Consider the following 18861-nt stretch of genomic DNA (forward strand, 5'->3'; position numbering starts at 1 on the left):
CAACAATCTTAACACAAAAACAAGATTTCCCATGAAGTAACTCATCACCATTTAAATCATTTACACTACAACATGAAATAAGCTAGTGCTGCGCAATATGTTGTCCATAGTTTGACAACATTTTGTGGTCTGATATTTTGGGGTGTAATATTGTTTATTCACTGATCATGATGTACGTGAGTCATCGAGTGAGCCACTCACTCTCACCCTAGTATAACGGTTAGTCCCCATGAAAAATTATTTACACCAGACAGTTCCATACAGCTGATGCCAGTTAACCCTGAGTCTTTAAGGGAGAATAGAGTGGGGTATAGGTCTAAATATCCAGTCTTTGTGACACCAACAATGATTTTTCAATGTCACCACATACATATTTCATTATACAAGCTGCTCTGTCTGAAACATTTTCCAATACTGCATATAACAGAAAATACCTCATTGTGGTTTAGGTTGTCAGGCATGTTCATGATTTTTTTCCCAAGGCCAGCATGGGCCAGTGTCAGTTCAACTGAACTTGATGGGGTGAACTGGGAAGGCTCAGAGAGCACATACAAATGAAAATCAGTCCTCTTCACAATCTGGGGCGAAGGTATGTGAAATCTTTTCTTTCCTGATCTCTACTGAACATTGCAGGGAATTGCCTAGTGTGGGAGTGAAAAAAAAAGGTCAGGGAAATCAAATGGTCTGATAAGATTAAAAGATTATGCTTTGGATTGATGGTATTTTACATCACTGCAATTATAATTGGCCATTAAATAGCATGAAATACACTCTTGCCTGTAGTGTGCTATCTATTTATATGTAAAACTTTCTTACAAGAATAATCTTAAATCATGCATCACCTTCTCATGGCCTGTCTCACCCTACCGTCTGTAGGCGCGGGGGTGCTTTCTGGGACCCTGACTGGCGCGTTCCCTGGTTGGACTGCTGAGGAAGTTGAGGGAGAGGACAGCTCTCTAGCTAACAGCTGGACAAAGCTTTGTGCAGCTTGCTCTACTTGCAGTGGAAATCCCTGCCAATCAGACATTTAATTTAAGTTACTGTCACAATGTTACATAGGCTAGATTATTACTTAATGCACAAATCAGATTTTCTTCGTGTTTTTCTGACTCGAGTGAGGCATTAACTTGTTGGTCTAAATGGGAAAAGTCACATAGAAGGGGACCATTTCAAATCTGATCTAGGTCACTGTAGTCGGTGGTTAAAATATTATATGGCCCACATTTTTCATGAATCTGGCACAGTCTGAACTTTCAAGTCTCTAAAATAATTCATGCAGCAATTACATCAGCAAAGAGCGAGAGCGGCAGGTAGTATGGCAGCGATGTGGCCTGTCTAATTTTGAAGAACTAGAAATGGATGTAGGTTTATAACATACCCTTTAATTTTGGTTAGATTACACATTCACTGTTAAAAAAAAAATAGAAGTCAAAGACAAAATGTTCATGTTTTTGGAAAAAAATATTATTTACAATTTAGGTTTCTTTTTTAAACCCAAGGCTAAAAAGACCAAGAAACTTTGTAAACAATGCATATTGTTTTGAAAAATAATACCGACCCTTTTATTTGTTGTTAACATTATTAGTATTACGTTTTATTTCTTTTTCCTGAAAATTTGCTGACAGTATGTCAATCGTTCACACCTTGCTTGTATATTTGTATTTGTTGTAAACAAAAAAATAAAAATAAGGCAGCGATGAAGCTGTGCATTAGCGTTAGCGCCTAGCTTGAACTCAGCTTTAACACAGGAGGCGGGCTTGACCACACTCATAAAAATTAAATGGGGAAAAAAAGGATAAGCCTGGAAATTCTCGGTTTTTATTTCTGTGCGCCAAATAAACAATACAGTATTTCAATATTGCTTACATGGCCGAGTAGGGCAAACTGACCGTATGTGTGTGCGTTAAACGGATTATTCATGTTTGTCCTATGTGTCCTCTGTTAGGAAAGGAAAATAAGATCACTCTAGAATAATGTAGAACCAGCATGTTTAGTAATTTGTTGTGATGCTTCTGCAAATGTGGGTCCGTTTGCTCAGCGCGTGTCGGACTACGAGTTAGTGGCACATGCGTAAAGCTTGAACGCCAAACAAAAAACAGTGCATTAAGACCCGTGGTATGAACCTAGCCTTAGTAAAGCATGCAAGACTATTACCTCTGTTACTTTACAATGGGTCTTACTAAAAGACTGAGAAAACAAAACAGTAGGTTCACTTACACTCAAACCCTCGCGTGTCCCGCTGTCAGATGCCATTTCTCGTGCCGGCGGACTTGAAGGCGCACTGCAGTGATGTAACGAAACAGCCCAGCTCTTGTGATTGGCTGTTTAAGAAGAAGACGTCTGATTGGCTGAAGACGGGCTCCAGTTAAAAAAATGCATGTGTTCTTCTCAGTTGCGCATGACGGGTATCAAAACGATCAACACACTCGTAAGTGGGAATTTGAAATTGGAAGCACGTTACAAATGCGCGTAAAACAATTCACACACACATTTGATGAATGTGTTTGTGTTTCGCGTGCTATGTGTTTACGAATCCCACAATGTGTTTGTGTTTCGCGTGCTATGTGTTTACGAATCCCACAGTACGTGTGTGTTTCCTGTTAAATGTGTGCGTGTACTTATGAGACTAATCTGACCCCATAGAAAACCAGCAAAATCGGCAGTGTATCAAATACTTGTTCTCCCCACTGCATATAATTTTTTTTTTAAATCGTCGTCTCGCCCACCCGGGCGGTATGGTCTCTCCTTTCAAGCTCGGGTCCTCTACCAGAGGCCTGGGAGCTTGAGGGTCCTGCGCAGGATCTTAGCTGTCCCTAGGATTGCGCTCTTCTGAATGGAGACGTCGGACATTTGCCACGTTTACATGGAGCCAAATATTCCAATTACAATCTGTTTAGATGTTCAAACCGAATAAATGTGTTCCATATAAACACCTCATTCGGAATAAACAGGCCCAAACCGAATGTAATTTCATTCCGATTCACAGGGGTGGAATATTCCTTTTCCCAAACCGATTAGAAGTAAAATTATATCATGTAAACAGGGAAGCGGAATGGTGTCTGGTTGCGTTCTTTCTGCACATGCTCCGTACTGACGTGGTGACGTCACTTGGTGACGTAAGTAACGTCACTTGCAACATGGCTTCCAGCGCACCTAATTGGAGTGCAGCGGAAAGTTTATATCCATGAATCCCTCCACCAGTCCACACAACTTTTTTAAATGAACGGCGTGTCATTCTGAAGTGTTGTTTCCACTCGAAAAGTTAAAACAGCAGCTGATCTGACGATCGATCTCCATGTTTTGCAACGTGACGCTTTGTTTTGATTAATCTGCGCATGTCGGACGGCAGTTGTCAAACGTCCTTTCGAAATAAAGGCAGACACATGTAAACGCTGGATCGGAATAGATGAAGTGACATGTAAACAGCTGATCTGAAATTTCCATTCGGAATTATTTGAATCGGTATGAATAAAAGTCAGCATGTAAACGTGGCTACTGTTCTTGGTATCTGTTGGAGCCATGCACCCAGCTTGGGGATTACTGTCCCTAGTGTCCCGATCACTACTGGCACCACTCTTGCCTTCACTCCCCACATTTTCTCCAACACTTCCTTCAACCCTTGATATTTCTCCAGCTTTTCATGTTCTTTTTTCCTGATGTTGCTATCGCTCGGGATTGCTACATCTATCACTACTGCTGTCTTCTGATGTTTATCCACCACTACTATGTCAGGCTGGTTGGCCATCACCAGTTTGTCTATCTGGATCTGGAAGTCCCACAGGATCTTGGCATGGTTGTTCTCGACCACCTTCGGAGGTGTCGCCCACCTTGACTCTGGGGTCTTCAGTCCATACTCGGCACAGATGCTCTTGTACACTATGCCTGCTACCTGGTTATGTCGTTCCATGTATGCCTTGCCTGCTAGCATCTTACACCCTGCTGTGATGTGCTGGACTGTCTCGGGGGCCTCTTTGCATAGCCTGCACCTGGGGTCCTGTCTGGTGTGATAGACCCCAGCCTCTATTGCTCTTGTGTTAAGGGCCTGTTCTTGTGCTGCCATGATCAGTGCCTCAGTGTTGTCTTTCAGTCCGGCCTTTTCCAGCCACTGGTATGTTTTTCCCATGTCAGCTACCTCCTCAATTTGTCGGTGGTACACACCATGCAGGGGCTTGTCCATCCATGATAGCTCCTCAGGGTCCTCCTCCTTATTGGGCTTCTGTTGCCTGAGGCATTCACGGAGCAGGTCATCACTCGGGGCCATTTTCATGATGTACTCTTGGAGGGATGTAGTTTCCTCCTGGATCGTGGCTCTGATGCTCACTAGTCCTCGGCCTCCCTCTTTCCGCTTTGTGTAGAGCCTCAGGATGCTGGACTTAGGGTGAAACGCTCCGTGCATTGTAAGGAGCTTCCTTGTCTTGATGTCGGTAGCCTGCATCTCTTCCAGTGGCCAGGATACGATGCCAGCAAGGTATCTGATTACTGGTAGGGAATAGCTGTTAATGGCCTGGATCTTATTCTTGCCATTCAACTGACTCTTGAGGACCTGCCTCACCCTCTGTAGGTATTTGGTTGTGGCAGACCTTCTAGTCGCTTCCTAATGGTTTCCAATTGCCTGTGGGATCCCCAGGTACAGTGAGGAGAACAAGTATTTGATACACTGCCAATGGGAAAACCCATTAGCAGTGTATCAAATACTCCCCACTGTACTTGTAGCTGTCCTGCACATCTGTTATGTGGCCTTCAGGTAGTTCAGCCCCTTCAGTTGAGATCACCTTCCCTCTTCTGGATACCATTCACCCACACTTATCTCGTCCGAATGACATCCCGATGTCATTGCTGTATATTCTCGTGAGGTGGATCAGGAAGTCGATGTCACACTCGTTCTTGGCATACAGCTTGATGTCATCCATGTAGAGGAGGTGACTGATGGTTGTGTGTATATATATATATATGTATTTGTATATATATATATGTATTTGTATATATATATATATATATATATATATATATATATATATTTATTTATCTTAGGGCTGTCCCGATCCAGGTTTTTGCACTTCCGAGCCGATACCGATATTGTTTTGCACTTCCGATTCGATACCGATACTGGCCGATACCGATGCCGGCCTATCTGAGCATGTGTTAAAGTTTAAAGTTATTTAGCCTCCTTACTTAGTTGTCAGACTCATGTTGAAAAAGGTTTTAGTACTCTTGATAACAACTCGCCAGCTGAATTAGGTGAGTTTGAATAACACACAACGGTTGGTAACAAGAAACTGACCTGTTTATTCAGTGACAAACACAAAACATTCTAAATAACAAACAGAAATGGCATAGTCAGTCAGTCAGTAAAACGTGCAAATAATATTGTAAACTGTTCTAAAAAAGCAAAACACACAAACAACCTCAGTGGAAAATCCCACAAACCACCCAAGCTATTAGATGCTTTTAATGTTCCGTGCATTAGTTACAAAAATTGTATAAAAAGCCTCTCAGGTTTAAATAAACAACTATTTCAGTATCAAATTAACATTTTAAAACAGTAAATAAAATACTCCAGTCCCCATTCTGTATCAGCAGCTTTAAACTACATTCAATTCATTTAATTTTGCGAATCAACTGTTAAAGTTGTTAAAATTGCACCGTTATTCCATAATTTCCCTTCTGTCTACTTTCGACATGTGAAAGTTTTAAAACTGTTTTGAAGATAGATTCAAGTCATGATTTTGCCGATTTAGGAGTATTTTAAATAAAAAGTTAATTAGTTAAGTAATAGTTAATAATAGTTAAGTTTCACAACAGCCTACTAGGGAAGTCTCCTGCTTTAAGATGGCAGCTGTTTACTAACGCAACTAGTTTTCAATACTTCAGTGTTGCTAACGCCGTCGAGTCTGTCATATTGCATCTAGTTCTATATACATATGATATCTATTATCTACAGTAAAACGATGTTGACGTAGTTTGTAGCGGCTGTCAGCAGCAGTCAGGTATTCTTGTGTTTTTTATCCAGCGGCATGAGTTGAGCTTAAAGCCGTGAGTTGAGCATTGGCATTACCCGGGTGTATGACAAGCATGATGTTTACTCTCGGGACGCAATGCGGTCCGTTTCTCATTGCGTCCCGAAGACCGCGCTGTGTATTAGTTCCGCTTTACTTGACATATTTCAATATTCGGAATTTGGATGTTTGTGAATCGTTCTCGAATCTTCCATGGCCGAATCGCTCAAGGATGTAATGACGGCTGGGCATGTTGTACCGTGGTTCTAAGTGTTGGATGGTGCGTCTTTACTCACGAGAGATAATGGCTCGCCATCCAGAACGAATTCTTCGGCAATGACTCTTGTTATTCCCTGGGCTTTGGGACTGTCGATTGCCAGTTTGTCAGGCATATCAAAAGTTTCTGCCAGTGTTAGTTGCACAGGACCTTTCTTTTTGTCTTCGGTTTTCTTAACATACTTCTTATATTGTTTGTGGTGGTATTTGACTAAATGCTTGATTAGGTTGGTTGTATTAAAACTTCTTACCACCACGCTTGACTTTATTGTGGCATATGTTGCACTCTGCCTCTTCGTCTTTGTCGTCCTTTAAGGTGAAATGATCCCACACAGCTGACATTTTTAACAATAAAGTCTCTTGGTAAATTGGGAGACGGTAATGTAAATGTAGTGTGTTGAATGTGTGCCGTAAAATGCGGACCAGATTTTAGGGAAGCCAAAGCAAAAACTGGAATGGATTATGTAAATCGGTGCGCTGGAAAACCCGGACCGGACTTCCAAAAAAAAAAAAAAAAAAACTGGAACGTAATTTTTCCGTGTTGGCCGATCCAATACCAATGCGCATTTTTTTTTTGCCCATATCGGCGTCCGATCCAAATATCGGATCGGGACATCTCTAATATGTATATATATATATATATATATATATATATTAAACGTTAGCTTAGCACGCTATATAGGTTCACTAAACATAAACAAAAAGCATCGCATACAAAAAATATAACATTTCGCTTACTAACTTAATATGTACATTCTTTACAACAACCACGGACAAATCTTGTCCAAGGATCATATAAGCACAACATACAATGTAGGCCTCAGCCCGAGACGTCGTGCAGCCATATTGAACTGGCAAGAAAACAATAAACCATGTCGCAAAGCGACCACAAGAGTTCGCTGTTAGACAGCACTAAAAGCCTTGCTGTAAAACTTACCAAAAGGCAGAATACTGTCTGAGCGGGACATGTGCGTTAATTGCGTCAAATATTTTAACGTGATTAATTAAAAAAATTAAATACCGCGCGTTAACGCGATAATTTTGACAGCCCTAATATATATATATTTATACACACACTCACCGGCCACTTTATTAGGTTCACCTGTCCAACTGCTCGTTAACATTTAATTTCTAATCAGCCAATCACATGGCGGCAACTCAGTGCATTTAGGCATTAGGGGTGCAACGGTTCAGTTAGCCCACGGTTCAGTTTGAACCACGGTTTTGGGATCACGGTTTCGGTTCGGTTTTGGTTTGCGTTTTGCTTTTTTTTTTTTTTTTTTTTAACTGCCTTTATTTTGCTTTTTAAAAAATGAAATAAACACTTAAAATGTAAACATTTTCGACTGTTAAAATGCCTCTTAGCTCTTTGGCTAGTGTAGTGAGTCAAGTGACTGACTACTGAAATACACACACAGTAGTAAAAAAGTTACTCGGCAAAGTAACTGGTGATACCTTTCATGTTTTTTTTTTCATAAAAAAAAAAAAAAAAAAAAAAGTAACCTTTGCTATGTTTGGAGGTCATTTACGTAATGTTGTGGATCAACCGTTAAAGTTGATAAAATTGCTCCCGTTTTTGCATTAGTTCCCTTCTGTCTACTACCGACATGTGAAAATTTTAAAACTGTTTCATCCTTTAAAGATAGACTCAAGTCAAGATTTTGCCGATTTAGGAGTATTTTAGATTAAAAGTTGCTTAGGTTCGCTCGTAAGGTTTACTACAGCAGAGCCTTTCTGAGAAGTTTACTGCTCTAAAATGGCGGCTGTTTACTTACGCTACCGAGTCTGTCATTTTGCATGTAGTTCTATATGCATGAGATATCTAGGCGAAGATTGTATGTTGTCAGCTAAGTCAGGTAATATTGGAGCCGCCTAGCATCGGGTTTGCTACAGCGTCTCAACACTCTTCCCTCTCCTAGTCTCTGACTTTTCTCGCATCATTCAACCAACGCATTGTCTCGTTGCAGAAACGGTGACCAAATCCGAACGAATGAAAAAAAAAAAACGTAATGCACGAAAAACGTGCAGATTTTGAACGTAACGTATGGCGTACACATTTAAAAATGAGTGCTCACTTGTACAAATTACGACGAGACCGTACAATTTGATAGGTATGAATTATAGTGGACCGTCACAGTTAGGTAGTAGCACTCTGTAGCACGGGACGTCCAACTTCCAACTATCACTGGTCAGGGCGAAACTATGTGCTATAGCGAAATCATCTTCGATGGCTTTGCGTGCCATTTCATAAATGTCGGGGATTACGTTGCTGGAGAAATATGTCCGCGAGGAAACAATGTAACGCGGGTCAAGCGTTGCAAATAAATTAACGAAGCCCGCGGTGTGTTTTCACTGGTGTCATCTTCGGGGTTGTCCTACCCTGAGAAAGGGATATCTGTGGGTGATGCCGGCTGAGGTGCCGGAGTCATGTTATAAAAGTGTTGCCATTAGCTTCGGGAACAAGCGCTGAGCAATGCTTGCAATTTTTTTTTTCTTCAATATTTTCTCTCCCTCCGCATTGAAAAGCCGGTGATTCCTTAAAATTCGGTCTCTCCACTCCTACGCTCCCATAGCTATTTGTTTTCTTTCTTGTTTCACTTTCACTTCGCTCATAAGCGAGAGGGCGTTACTCGGCTTCTATTACACAGGTGCTTGACAGCGATCCGACATTTACTTGCGGGGCGGGAATTTCTCCACAGCGGTGCTTGATTTCACACACAGGCACAGAGAGCTCGATCAATTCATTCCACAAGCATTCGGAATACATTAATTGCAAAACCGAAAAGGCGCGGTTCATAAAGGCGTATTGAACCGTACAGGGCAAACCGTATGGTTCGGCTTTGAACCGCAAACCGTTGCACCGCTATTAGGCATGTAGACATGGTTTAAGACAATCTCCTGCAGTTCAAACCGAGCATCAGTATGGGGAAGAAAGGTGATTTGAGTGACTTTGAACGTGGCATGGTTGTTGGTGCCAGAAGGGCTGGTCTGAGTATTTCAGAAACTGCTGATCTACTGGGATTTTCACGCACAACCATCTCTAGGGTTTACAGAGAATGGTCAGAAAAAGAAAAAATATCAAGTGAGCGGCAGTTCTGTGAGCGGAAATGCCTTGTTGAGGTCAGAGGAGAATGGCCAGACTGGTTCGAGCTGATAGAAAGGCAACTGTGACTCAAATAACCACACGTTACAATCAAGGTAGGCAGAAGAGCATCTCTGAATGCACAGTACGTCAAACTTTGAGCCAGATGGGCTACAGCAGCAGAAGACCACGCCGGGTGCCACTCCTTTCAGCTAAGAACAGGAAACTGAGGCTACAATTTGCACAAGTACATTGAAATTGGACAATAGAAGATTGGAATAACTTTGCCTGGTCTGATGAGTCTCGATTTCTGCTGCGACATTCGGATGGTAGGGTCAGAATTTGGCGTCAACAACATGAAACCATGGATCCATCCTGCCTTGTATCAACGGTTCAGGCTGGTGGTGTAATGGTGTGGGGAATTTTTTCTTGGCACTCTTTGAGCCCCATGGTACCAATTGAGCATCGTTGGAACGCCACAGCCTACCTGAGTATTGTTGCTGACCATGTCCATCCCTTTATGACCACAATGTACCCAACTTCTGATGGGTACTTTCAGCAGGATAATGCGCCATGTCATAAAGCTGGAATCATCTCAGACTGGTTTCTTGAACATGACAATGAGTTCACTGTACTCAAATGGCCTCCACAGTCACCGGATCTCAAACCAACAGAGCATCTTTGGGATGTGGTGGAACGGGAGATTCGCATCATGGATGTGCAGCCGACAAATCTGCGCCAACTGTGTGATGCCATCGTGTCAATATGGACCAAACTCTCTGAGGAATGCTTCCAGCACCTTGTTGAATCTATGCCACGAAGAATTGAGGCAGTTCTGAAGGCAAAAGGGGGTCCAACCCGTTACTAGCATGGTGTACCTAATATAGTGGCCGGTGAGTGTATATATATATAATATATATATATATATATATACATATATATATATGTATGTGGCCGGTGAGTGTGTGTATATATATACAGTGGGGAGAACAAGTATTTGATACACTGCCAATGGGTTTTTCCCATTGTCAGTGTATCAAATACTTGTTCTCCCCACTGTATATATAAATATATATTTATATATATATGACGCAAAACACTCAGGTGACTTGAAGTTCCGCACTGAGACCCCCAATTTGGCCAAATTTCAAAATTGTCCGATATGCATGTTTGATACATCACTGGAAAGCTTAAAATCTCTATTTTCTTGTGTAAGACATTTTTTGAGCAGGAGGGCATTTTTTGACACCTGAAAAGTATATCAAATCAGGTGAGTTAAAAATATACATTTTTGAGACCTTTGACATTTTCTATAAGTTTCCCACTTAAAAAAAAGGTTTTGAACACCCATCCTGGTACATAATAAATAACAAACACTTCATGTAACATTTTGTAACAGAATTTTTATTGGATTTATTTTTTTAAATATGAATTCCCCCTTCCTTGTCATGTCGTAATCATTGGGTGAAAGGAATACCCATCTAATAAAAGTCTAGAGGCCCTTGTTGGATGATGCCAATGTTGTCCTCCCTGCTGTACATGTACAAGGGCCCCTCCTTCTTCAAATTTCTCACAGAGAAGCAATTAAATGCATGCACTTCAACTACCTGTTGACAAAAAGGGAAGATTTACATTTAGTATACAAAGGAATAGCTCACTCTTAATTTAGGATTAGAAAAAAATGTGTCAAATAAAAAAAAACTGCCTTGAATGCAGAGCTGAGGTGATAGAAGGCATCCTTCATCAATGTTTTTTCTTTCTGATCAACCGTTGCTACCAACTCTGCCAGCTTCTTGGCTCGCTTTTGGGCATAGTCCCTTTTCTGCAATTGAAAATGAAAAGAAAATTTTGACGTACATGTTTGTAAAAGGCATGGACTTTCATGGCTGTCAATTGCCAAGTAGTCTAATATGAAAACAAGATGGAGAAAATAATCTGACTACTAGAATAATCTGAATAAGACGTTATAAAATAGCAGTTTAATTATTTTTCATTCGTTAGAAATGCTACTTTACACACTGTTCATGTAAAAATCAAATAAAGTAAATCAAGCAATATACTGTGTTGTTCAGGGGTCCCCAAACTTTTTCCTGTGAGGGCCACATAACTTTTCCCTTCTCTGATGATGGGCCGGGGTCAGTTTGTAACAGAAAAAGTGTGACGATTGCAGGAGTGCCTAAATGTTAAAAAATATTGTTTTTCAGATAGCCACAATCAAATAACCCTTTCTGGATTCTTCACGGAAAAAAGTAAATAAAATAAAAATAATAATATAAAGTAATATAATATAACACTTTTAATCAAATAGATAATAACCAAATAACCCTCTCTGGGTTCTTCACAGAAAAAAGCCAGGGAAAAAAATAACAATATTGAAAAAAAAAAGTTCAGGGGGCCGGACCAAATGTGGAGGCGGGCCGTAGTTTAGGGACCCATGTAATATGTATCTACACTGTTGATTCATAACACATAAATACCTTGGCTTCTTGCCCTGTGAGCATGCATCGTAGCACTTCCTTGGTGGAAGTGGTGTCTCTGCCAAAAGGCTTGTCCTGGTGAGTTGTTGGCCATTGTTTTCTGCCTCTTTTAATTTGTTCTTCATGGCATAGCGAGCGCTCCCTTAGCTTTGCATTTCTCTCCACACGTTTTCTTTCCCCTTTCGCAAGTTCCTCCTGCGTCAGTTCCCCTGAAATAATCTTCCGTCATGAAGTTGACTTGTCACCGTAAAGTTGCTCAATTGCGGAGGCTAAAAATAGCACCTTCAGGTAGCTCGCTCGTCTGTTGGGTGGTGAGGGAGACTAGGGTCTGTGGTGAAATTATCGCATCACAGGAAAAAGTGAAACGGGCAGAAGGCACTCTAGAAAAATGATTTCATTATTATTTAAAGACTTATAATTAACGGTTTTGTTGTTCTTTTGTTATATTGTTTTGTTTAATTTTTTGAATACTGCTATCATGAAATACGATTTGAATATTTTTCTTGACTCCCTTAGAACGCTGCTGCGCCCTTAGGGAGTTATCAAAATCGCCTTATGTGCGGCACAGGTCTGCTAATATCACTGTAATTTGTATTTCAGGGACGTGAAGCGCCTTTTTTTTTAGTGCGACATTCGTGTACAGCATACATGTCCAAAGTCCGGCCCGGGGGCCAAATGCGGCCCGTGGTCAAATTTCATCCAGCCCCCAACCTCTGTCATAAAATCAATAACGTCTGGCCTGCGCACACTTCATAAATTGGTCAGCAGTACAGCTACCAGCATATGAGGTAGCTTACACACTAAATGCTGCTCCTCATTGACCGACTAAAAGGCAGCAGCACACTAAGCAACATTACCCCGTGTGATCCTTTATCTCCAATTTTTTAAAATAGTGACTGTCAACAAAAAAAGTTGACTGCGACGGCCAACGCTTCAAGGATTGGTGGAAATTGGACTATTTCTTCACTAAAATACACAACAACTCTGTCTGCCTCATTTGCAAAGAGACAGTCGCTGTTTTTAAAGGGTTCAAAATGTGAGGCGATATTACCAAACGAGACACGCTGACATGTACGACTAGATTACAGGGAAGATACGCAGCGAGAAATTGAAGCAACTTGAAGCTAGTTCAATTTCACAGCAGCAGTATTTTGCAACAGCCCGAGAGTCGAAAGAGAACCCCACAAAGGCTAGTTGCGAGATTGTTGAAATTATGAATAAAAAATAAATAAATAAATAAATAAAGCAAATGTGACGCACAGAATGGGTTGCTAAAATTTGCTTAAATATATTGTTCTACGTAAAGGACGTCAGCCAAGGTCGGCCCCACACATTTTTACCACACCAAATCTGGCCCCCTTTGCAAAAAGTTTGGACACCCCTGGTGTACAGTGTTGAACACCGAACTCGTTTAGCTTCAAAGTAAACTTTGTTTCTAAATAAAACATTGCCAGCACAAGGTGTATGTGTGTCTGTGGTGACTCCTGCAGATTACTGAAACACAGTCTGTGTCGACAGAGCTCAATCTTTTGTTGGGTTGTTCAGTGTACCGGTGTTCGGCAATTCCTTGCTACGCGGCGAAACGTCTACTACACAATGCTCAGCGCGCTTGCGCAAACATTTGCACGCATGCACACATCGGTTAAAAGTGGCGAGTACGCACTATTTTTGTTTTTATTGACTTTTTTATTACCTTTTCATTCCCTCAAAAATAGTGTTTGCATGTATTACCCTCTCATACTCTTAACCATTGTGTTTTTTTGTGGGCGCTTTAAAGCAATTGACCACATTAGTCACGTAGCCTATTTAAACCCTCCTTATTTGATATAACTACATTTGAGTCTTTTCTGAAGGCATTTTTGAGGACGTTCTGCCTGTATGCATCTAATCAAAACAAGTTTAGCGTGTATGGTAGTGCTTTGGGTGTCAAATTCGCCTCAAATAGATGTTTTGCCGATTTAGGACATTTTGGCAGAACGCTGGAACATATGTCCTCCACACCCTTCTCACCTTTTTAACCCCTGACCCATTTTCATGCCTGATATATGTATGTGTGAGTGAAAGTATAGTGGAAACGGAAGGCAGCTCTGATTGGCTAGCTCTGATTGGCTGAGAAGCTGAAGCAATTCCTGTTGAGGCGGGTCAACATGGAAGAGGAGAGGCGAGCACTTTGGCAAGCAGTTGGGCTATTACGAAATGTTTTGTCAACCTCTGAAACGGTCACATCTTTGTCATCCTGTCTCGAGCGGCAGAGGACAGGATCAGCTGCACCCAACGTCACTCATAATAACGCGATTGAAAGTGAGATGAGAGAAATTTTCCGACCTAGCAACTCCCAAATCTCTTTAGCAGTCCAAGCGGGAACTCACGTGACACGTGCCCAAACTGCGAGGATCGTCACGGCAGTAATTGTGATATCAGATGCGCCAACATTTTGGCAACTGGAACTCCCAGCAAGGAAAACACTGCGGTGAACTGAGCCGCGTTTTCTGATTTTGTGGTCAAGCCAGCTGCACTTTTTTTCAGTTAGAGAGAAAAAATTATGGCCCTAACGTCATGCGGAAGAATGGAGCATTGGTTAAATCGGTTGTCTGTGTCTTGGACTACATGGGTTTGAACCCCGCCTGGACCTACATTTATTTACTTGTATTTTTCTAAATAAAAAAAATAATGATGGTTGCCTGACTAAATAAGACCCTATTTTAAAATCAAGCACTCACTTTCTATAATTGTGTCAAGTATTTTGATGGATCATTTTTTATTTGTGCTATGATTTACAGCAACAAATGGAAAATGTCTAGCTGTCTTAGTGATAAAAAAAATATGTTCCACAAACAGCAAGGAGAGTTCTATGAATGCACACTGATAATGATTAAAAGGTCACAAGACCAATTAGCTATTCAAGTGAAAATATAGTCAAAAAATAAATGAATGAATTGGAAAACTAAGAGGTGTGCTCCAACCTAAAAGAAGAGTACTTCTACCCTGCACTGATTTTGGGTCAAAAAGTCAAATGGTCTAGGGATATTGAAGTTTGAAGTTACTAAATACATTTTAAAAATCATAAAATTTATATGTATATAAGAGGAGAATGTATGTATGTGAGAGGATAATATATGTGTGTGTAAGAGAGTGAATATATCTGTAAGTGAGAATAGAATATATGTACGTGAGAGGAGAATATATGTACGTGAGAGGAGAATATATGTATGCGAGAGGAGAATGTATGAATGTGAGAGTGAAAATCTATGAGTGTGAGAGTGAATATATATGTATGTGAGAAGAGCATATATGTGTGTAAGAGTGAGTATATATGTATGTGAGAGGAGTATGTATGTGTGTGAGAGGGCCAGAATGAAAAATGTCTTGTACGGCCCCTCATAATAATACAAGATGTTATTGATTCGGCTGTGAGGGTCACTCTGTTCAGGGTAGGTCTGGAGAGCTCAAATCTTATCCAATTTAACTGAATCTTTGATATGTTCATGGTAAATGCCTATATTTTTTCATTTTATTACCTTGTTTGAGGGGATTGTAGATAGAACTTCTTTTCCTTCAGGATCAGTGCCATTGTTTATCAACTCTTCTTCGAATCCATGTCAACTCTTTCTGGAGATTCCTCATCAGATTCGGCATAATTTACTGTTTGTACTCGCCTCCTACAGACTGGATGGTCTTCTGGTATTCCACCCCTCCTTATACCCCTGCTATGTCATTATGATGCCATATTTCCAATATAATTGCGATCAAAATTGATTATTCCAGCGGAGAGAAGATATAAAACTTTGCGGATGCAAGATGGCAGCCACTGACGCGAACTTCGACTGCATTTTTTGTCACCTCTGGAAAACATTTAGTTATTGTGCGACAGTGCTGCCATCTGGTGTTGAATGAAAGAGCTACTATTCATCTATATACTGGCCAAAAATTATGTCTTTAAAATGAGAGTACATCAGACGGTATGGCCCACAGAAATGGGCACGCCAGCGTCCCCGATTGTACAGCGCGGCGTGTACAGGGTTAAATAGGGTCACCGGCCCAAAGTGCTCGGCACGCCCGATGGCCAGTCCACCTCTGTGCCCCACCCCGCATAATCACATTTGCTATCGACTGACCGTCCCTCCTCTTTCTCCACGTTTACCAGGACAACGATAGCACCACTATGTTCACAGGTAGCATAGCTGTATAGTGTAGTGACCACTACATTATAACAGAATTCACCTAGGGAACTTGTGTAGGGCATGTTGTGTTCCTGGGGGGAACTGTTTAGCCGTGCGCATTTCCGGCAAAGAGACAAAACAGTCACGAGAGACACGAGCGGTCGAACACGGCAACACGTCAACTAAACGAGATACCCTGACTTAACAACATCATCCGCTACAGTGGCGACCCCGACTTGCCTCGTTGAAGAGGCATTTTATGAACACTTTAAGCAATGGCGGACGCTGGCTTTCTCGAGCTAGCGATGTTTAACGTGTCTTCTGCGGCTGCATGTTTCGCGTGCACCGCTTTTGGACAACGATGACGTCACTTCGGCTCTGGTTTCGGCGTTTCCCTCCCTCCTCCTATGACTGGTCGGCTTGGTGCATTTGGCCAGTTACCCTCGTTCCCATCCAGGACCGGTCAACTCCAACCACCGCACCTGTCGCCCTCGTCTACAGCCTCGACTGAGTGGCACTGCACGTCGCACGTCTCAACCTCATACTCGACCGCAGCTGAGCAACGCATGCCGCCACTTCGGCGTCCGCTTCTCCGGCCATGGCTGGGCGGTGCTGCACGACGCGCTCCTCGTCCTGGTCGTCCACCAGATTGTCCTGCTCGGACGTCCATCGCCTGGGATCCAAGACGTCCTCCCGATCGTTCTGCTCGGTCGTCCAAGGCATGGCATCCTGGACGTCCTCCCGGTCATTCTGCTCGGTTGTCCACCGCCTGGCATCCTGGTCGTCCTCCTGATTGTCGCATTTGGTCATCTACCGCCTGGCATCCTGGGCGTCCTCCAGTTCGTCGCACTTGGTCGTTCATCACCTGGCATCTCGGTCGTCCACCGCCTGGCATCCTGGGTGTCCTCCAGTTCGTCGCACTTGGTCGTTAATCACTTGGCATCCCTGGCATCCCGGACGTCCTCCCAATCGTCCTGCTCGGACATCCCACACCTGGCATCCTGGACGTCCTCCTGATCATCCATTCGGTCGTCTTTCACCTGCCCCCCGGCCGTGCAACCTGACCATTCCGTTAAATCGGGTTACGCCTGGCGTCTTGTGTGGGTGTATTCTGGGGGGGCCTGTGTAGTGACCACTACATTATAACAGAATTCACCTAGGGAACTTGTGTGGGGAATGTTGTGTTCCTGGGAGGAACTATTTAGCCGTGCGCGTTTCCGGCAAAGAGACAAAACAGAGTCATGAGAGACACGAGCGGGCGAACACGGCAACACGTCTACTCAACGAGCAAGACAGACTTAACAACATCATCCGCTACATTAGTAATGTGTTTTTTTGCTGTTCTTTACTCTTTTTTTTTTCTGCTACCTTTCTTCCTGTCCTAACTATATACACTCACGTTTGCTGTTTTCTCCTAAGAAATAAAACATGATAACTACAATGGGAGTATATCAAACCCCCATGTAATACTTTTGAACTTTTCAGACTTAAAGGATACTCAGATTCCTATCCCCCCACTGTTTATGTTTGTGTCTTACGTATTAAAATTTGATGTCAAGCAATTTGAATAACATTGTGTCATAGTGGGAACAAACTATGAATAAATACAAAATAGTCACGGTTGAATGTTTCCTGATGCAATAAATATTTTGGGGAATGAATATGGCAAATGAAGAAATAAGATTGGGTGCGTGTGTGATTATGGTCTTGGTCTTGCAGATGTCAGTCAAGCGCATAGTCTTGAACGCCAGGAGTCTGCTCGCATGGAAGAAGAGGAACAGTCAGCATACATCAAGGTGAAGGAAGAATTCTTCCACAGTAAAGAGGAGCAGGAGGAGTATTTCATTCGAATTGAGAACCCCCACATTGAGGAGCAGCAGAAACCTCATCCCCTCAAAAAAGAGGACGAGGACCCTTCATATGTTAAAGAGGAGGTGGTGGACGTCCCCGAGTGGACTGGTGAGCCCTTGAAGGGTGAAGATGGAGGTCCGAGTGAGGCCAGCAGAGGGGCGGAGCCTCTGAGTGGCAGCAGCAGTTCTACAGAAGGATCCCAAGCAGACAACCTCATTGCTCAACCATCAGATAGCGGCAACGCCATATCACAATTGCTGCTCTGTGAGTATCAGCCTACTCAAATTGAGGGGAGTGTGGGGTTTGTCTGACACGCTCTATCCAAGAAGAAGCCAGAACTGTCATTTGTTGGTGTTTGTTCCAGGTGCATACCATTCGAGGGGTTTGAGAAGTCTGCAGTTATTATGCAGTTACTTAGCCCTGTCGTACTGAATAAATGCAATTTTAATATTTAATACTCCATTTAGTACAAAACTGTCATTTATCTTGACCATAAAATTTATATAGCAATCGGGGAAAAAAAATACTTAGATACAAAGAATATCCTGTAAAAATATTGGAGTAGAGAGATGAAACAATGATGACATTTCGTGTTACCCATTCAGTCTGCTTTAGTCATCAGCCTCGTGTTTGTTGTCCGTGTCCTTTTCCTCGTTCTGAATCTTCCTCCTCCTCCAAATACAACTCAAACATATATGGCTGTATGTCACATACTGCCTCTGGATCGACAATGTCGCTGGAAAAATCCTCACTTCAACCAAAATCGCTGAAAAATGCTTTCTGCGCCATTGGGTTTAATGCTAAATCCTTTCTCCATTCTCTAACGTCATCACCAAGATGGAGGTGCCAGAGTGCTATAATAACAGGTGGAGCTAAATGGCAGATTTAAAGACTCATTTCTCGTCATCTTCGCTTTGCCAAATTGTTGTATATAGTTGAATCGTCTCAAAATCAGATTTTAATTCCAATAATAATGCTATTTAATTTTTTTTTGTCATGTCATATACACTTTAAGAAGG

The 18861-nt window shown here is 42.0% G+C and overlaps 1 protein-coding gene across 1 annotated transcript in view; it reads left to right on the forward strand.

Moving 5' to 3' along the window:
• The window catches only part of LOC130905832 (gastrula zinc finger protein XlCGF57.1-like), a 37304-nt gene that overhangs the window by 13970 nt on the left and 4473 nt on the right, over positions 1-18861 (forward strand). The window contains exon 2 of the mRNA XM_057819551.1: positions 17711-18106. Within this exon, the coding sequence (XP_057675534.1) occupies positions 17711-18106 (396 nt within the window). The remainder of the gene's footprint in view (positions 1-17710; positions 18107-18861) is intronic.

The sequence above is a fragment of the Corythoichthys intestinalis genome, chromosome 17, assembly GCF_030265065.1.
Source record: "Corythoichthys intestinalis isolate RoL2023-P3 chromosome 17, ASM3026506v1, whole genome shotgun sequence".
In the NCBI taxonomy this organism is placed as follows: domain Eukaryota; kingdom Metazoa; phylum Chordata; class Actinopteri; order Syngnathiformes; family Syngnathidae; genus Corythoichthys; species Corythoichthys intestinalis.